This window comes from Phaseolus vulgaris, chromosome 3 (assembly GCF_051622355.1).
Source record: "Phaseolus vulgaris cultivar YP4 chromosome 3, ASM5162235v1, whole genome shotgun sequence".
Lineage (NCBI taxonomy): Eukaryota > Viridiplantae > Streptophyta > Magnoliopsida > Fabales > Fabaceae > Phaseolus > Phaseolus vulgaris.
The window spans coordinates 16,347,797-16,352,458 of NC_143500.1; the positions used below are offsets into that span (position 1 = coordinate 16,347,797).

Here is a 4,662-nt window from a genome sequence, read left to right on the forward strand (position 1 = left end):
CCTCCTCTCTAACCTCGTCCAACAGATTCAGATTCACCTTCCTTTCCTCGTTAGACTCCTCGGCCATAAAACTTTGAAAACGTGGCGAGCTCTCGTGGATCTCTATCGGGATCATCGCATCCGATCCATACACCAGGCTAAAGGGCGTCTCCTTAGTGGAGGATTGAGGCGTGGTGTGGTAAGCCCACACTATCCTGGGAACCTCTTCCGCCCAGGTCCCCTTAACTTTCTCAAGCCTTCTCTTCAATCCTATAAGCAAGATTCTATCAGCAGACTCCACCTGCCCGTTCGTCTGTGGGTGCTCGAAGGATGCAAACACCTGCTTTATGCCGACCTCTGTACACAGCTTGCCCAACTACTAGCTTGCGAACTGTGTACCGTTGTTGGAGACAAGACGTCTAGGTACGTCAAAGCGACACACAATATTCCTCCACACAAAATGTTGTACCTTGTGAGCCGTGATCTGCGCTACTGGCTCGGCTTCAATCCACTTCGTGAAGTATTCAATGGCCACTATCAAATACTTCATCTGTCTTATTGCCAATAGAAAAAGGGTCCTAGAATGTCGATTCCCCACGTATGGAAGGGCCACGGACTATAGATGGACCTCAACTCTTTTGGTGGCACCTTGTGCCATTCGGCGTGCTACTGGCACTGCTTGCACCGCTGGGCGTACCTCACGCAATCTTCTCTTACTGTCGGCCAGTAATACCCTGCGCGTACAACCTTCAACGCTAAAGACCTACTGCCAACATGGCTCCCACAAAATCCCTCGTGGAGCTCAACCATTATCCTCGTACATTGATCTCCACTCACACACGTCAAGATCGGGTGTGTGAACCCATGCCTGAACAGTTCTCCGTCAACGAGGGTGTACCTTGCAGAGTTTCTCTTTACCTTCTTTCTCTCCTCGGGCTCTACTTGGAGTATCCCATCGGCAAGGTAGCACCTATAGGGCGTCATCCACGTGTCCCCCTCCTCCAGCACGCATACCTGCATAGGATCCTCCCCTCCTAGTGAGACCGAATAAACACTTACGTTGGGCGTCTTCAGCGTGTCCTGAGTCAACGACCGATGACTCCTCGCCCTTCCCCTAAACGCACTGATCTAAAGGATGCTTACCCTGTTATCTGCAACAAACGTTCGTGGTGTTTTGAGGGTTTCCTGTGTTACCGTCCTCTGTCTTCCCCCCTTGCTCGAGCTGGCCAACTTGGCGAGCAGGTCAGCACAGACATTTTGCTCCCTGGGGACGTGTACCAGCTCGAACACCGCGAACGCCCGCTTCAAGACTTGAACATAGCCCAAGTATGCAGCCATTTGTGGGTCTTTGGCTTGGTACTCCCCGGTTACTTGACCCGTAACTAACTAGGAATCGCTCTTTGCCAGCAAGCTCCGTGCGCCCATCTCCTTGGCCAAGAGCATTCCAGCTATTAGGGCTTCGTACTCCGCCTGGTTGTTACTGGCTTTGAAGGCGAACCTCAGGGCCTGTTCAATCAACAACCCATTTGGCCCCTCCAAGATCACGCCGGCTCCACTTCCCTGCTGATTGGAGGACCCATCAACTGAGAGTACCCACTTGAAACTAGCCTCTTCTTCTTGCTGTGCACTCCCTGGGGAGAGCTCTGCCACGAAATCCGCGTAGCCTTGGCCTTTGATGGGGCCTCAGGGCTCATACTGGACATCAAAGTCCGATAGCTCCACCGCCCAGCGTACCATCCTCCCTGCCACGTCTGGCTTCTGCAGCACTTTCCGAATAGGGAGGTCTGTCATCACTACCACCGTGAAGCTCTGGAAGTAATGACGGAGCCTCTGGCTGAGAACACCACGGCCAGTGCTGCCTTCTCTAAGACTTGATACCTCGCCTCTGGCCCTTGTAACACCTTGCTCACGAAATATATTGGCTTTTGCGTCTGGTCCTGCTCCTGAACAAGGACTGAGTTGATCGCTCGCTCGGTCACAGCAAAATACAACCGGAGGGGCACGCCCATCTGTGGCTTGTACAGCACGGGGGGAGCGGCCAGGTAGTCCTTTAGCTTGAGGAACGCCGCCTCCCACTCGTTGGTCCACACGAACCGACTGTTTCTTCTTAAACATTGAAACTAGGGGTGGCCCTTGTCTCCTCCAGCGGATACGAATCTGGACAGGGCCACCATCCGCCCTGTCAGCTGTTGTACTTCTTTCACCGAGGCGGGGCTCCTCATGGCGAGGATCGCCGCACACTTTTTTGGGTTCGCCTCTATCCCACGCTCGGTGAGCAGGATCCCCAAGAATTTACCCGCCTCGACCCTGAATACACACTTTTCGGGGTTCAGCTTCAAACGATACTTAGCTATTGTAGCGAATAGCTCTTCCAAATCAGCTATGTGTTGTCCCCTCTTCTGCGAGGTCACCACCATGTCATCCACATAGGCCTGCACGTTCCTTCCCAACATGGGCGCAAGGACCTTATCCATCAACCTCTGATAGGTGGCGCATGCGTTCTTCAGGCCGAACGACATCACTGTGTAACAGTAGCAGGATGTCTTGGTAATGAACGCCATTTTGCACAAATCGCGGGGGTGCATCTTGATCTGGTTGTACCCGGAGAATGCATCCAAAAAGCTGAGCATCTTGCAACCCGAGGCACTGTCCACCAACGTGTCGATGCTTGGCAAAGGGTACGAATCCTTTGGGCACGCCTTGTTGAGGTCAGTGAAGTCTACGCACATCCTCCACTTCCCATTGGCCTTTTTCACCAAGACCACATTGGCCAACCACTTAGGATATTGAATCTCCCTGATGCGATCGGCGTTCAACAGCTTCCTCGTTTCTTCTTGTACAACTAGCTGCCATTCTTCGTTAAACTTTCTTCTTCTCTAGCGCACGGGTCAGACTTTGGGGTCCATGATGAGGCGGTGGCATAGAAAATCCGGGTCAATACCTGGCATGTCCGAGGCGGACCATGCGAAGGCGTCCAGATGATGCGATATCACTTCTACCACCTGGTTTTGATCCTCTTGGTCTAACGATTTACCCAACTTGAACGTCTTACCACCAATCTGCCTTTCCACAACCTTCTCAGCTGGCTCGGGTCGCCTCTCCCGAGTGTTCTCTGCGCGGGATACACATACACGGTCCTCCTCCATGGGCGCCTCCTCCATGGGTGGGCGCTCCACTACCATGAACACGCCCCTCTTCGTTTTGAGGCTATTCTCATAGCACTTCTTGGCCTCTTGCTGATCGGATTTGATCACGATCACCTTCCTACTAAGATTGGGCAGCTTCAACTTCATATGGCGTGTGGATGACACCCCCCAGCCGATTCAGGGTCGGCCTTCCCAACAACATATTGTACGCCGAGTGGGCGTTTACCACTAGGTATCTTATGTTTTCTGTACGAGATGTAGAACCATCTGTAAAGGTCGTCCTCAGCTCCAAATAACCATGCACCTCCACTTGATCTCTCGCAAAACCATACAAACACCCCGTGTATGGCCTAAGCTGATCAGGAGACAGCTGCAACTTATTAAACGTAGGCCAGAACATCACATCCGCCGAGCTGCCTTGGTCTACCAGCACTCGGTGTACTTTCCTTCCTGCGATTACAACTGAAATCACCACGGGGTCGTTATCATGTGGAACGACGTCGGGAAGATCAACCTTTGTGAACGTGAGGTCGACGTCGAGCGAGTCGTCCACCACCTGCTCTGCCATTGACATTATCGAACGCACATACCTCTTGCGTTGGGATGCAGTGCACCCTCCACCCGAGAATCCACCTGAGATGGTGTGGATTTCCCGGTGGATGGGCATCTCGTGGGCTTGGTCCTCTGTTGATGTCGTCAAGGCCTCAGTCCCTGATGACCCCGCTAGGTAATCATTAAGGAAACCGCTCTTCACAAGCTCATCCAACTGATGCCCCAACGCCAAACAACTGTTTATCGGATGACCAAATGCCTGGTGGAACTCGCACCATGCATCCTTGTGCAGTCCCAACACCTTATCAGTCTTCACCGGCATCTTCAACCTGTCCGCTATGTTGGGGACAACGATCAGGTCTTTCAACTCCACCACAGAGTTGTGCCTCACCGGCTTATTCTCCCCTGAGCGCCCCTTAGCCTGAGACTTCCTTGGCTCGTAGGGTGGCTTTCCTCCTTGACCCCTCTTCCCCGACGCGGCCTTGTTCACCCTCAAGGGCTGTGCGCGCGACGACACTCATGGACGCGCGGGAACGACGCTCGCGCGCTTCTCCTTTACTTCACCTTTTGCTGCAATGTGTGCCACGCACGACGCCTGATCTCAGCGAAAGTCTTGGGGCGAATTCTGATGAGTGACTCGCTGAAAGGTCCAGGGCAGACTGCCTTCTTGAACACATGGACTTTCATCGACTCATCACCTGTGCCCCAAAGCAATTACCAAACTCTTTCAACGTTTCCCCCTGATACTGCCTTACGTCGAAGAGATCTTAGGAGTTGGGTGGGGGAGCACGATTCGCTATGTACTGCTCCCTGAACAGCTTCGACAATTGCGCGAATGAAGTCACGTGGCCATCTGGAAGGCTGATGAACCACTCCATCACCGTTCCCACCAACGTACTCATGAACAACTTACATCTGACGGCGTCACAACCGCCAATTAGCATCATTTGTGTGTGGAATGCTATGAGGTGCGCCTCTGGATCCT

At 53.0% G+C, this 4,662-nt stretch overlaps 1 protein-coding gene across 1 annotated transcript; it reads right to left on the reverse strand.

The window, feature by feature from the left end:
• Positions 1-3,246: 3,246 nt before the first annotated feature.
• LOC137839158 (uncharacterized) lies at positions 3,247-3,999 on the reverse strand. The gene has a single exon (XM_068648284.2). It carries the CDS (start codon positions 3,997-3,999, stop codon positions 3,247-3,249), a length of 753 nt encoding a protein of 250 aa, XP_068504385.2.
• Between the last annotated feature and the right edge of the window lie 663 nt (positions 4,000-4,662).

Excerpts from the sequence above, each read along its gene's own strand:
- LOC137839158 (XM_068648284.2), bottom strand. The coding sequence starts at position 3,999 with ATGCCGGTGAAGACTGATAAGGTGTTGGGACTGCACAAGGATGCATGG.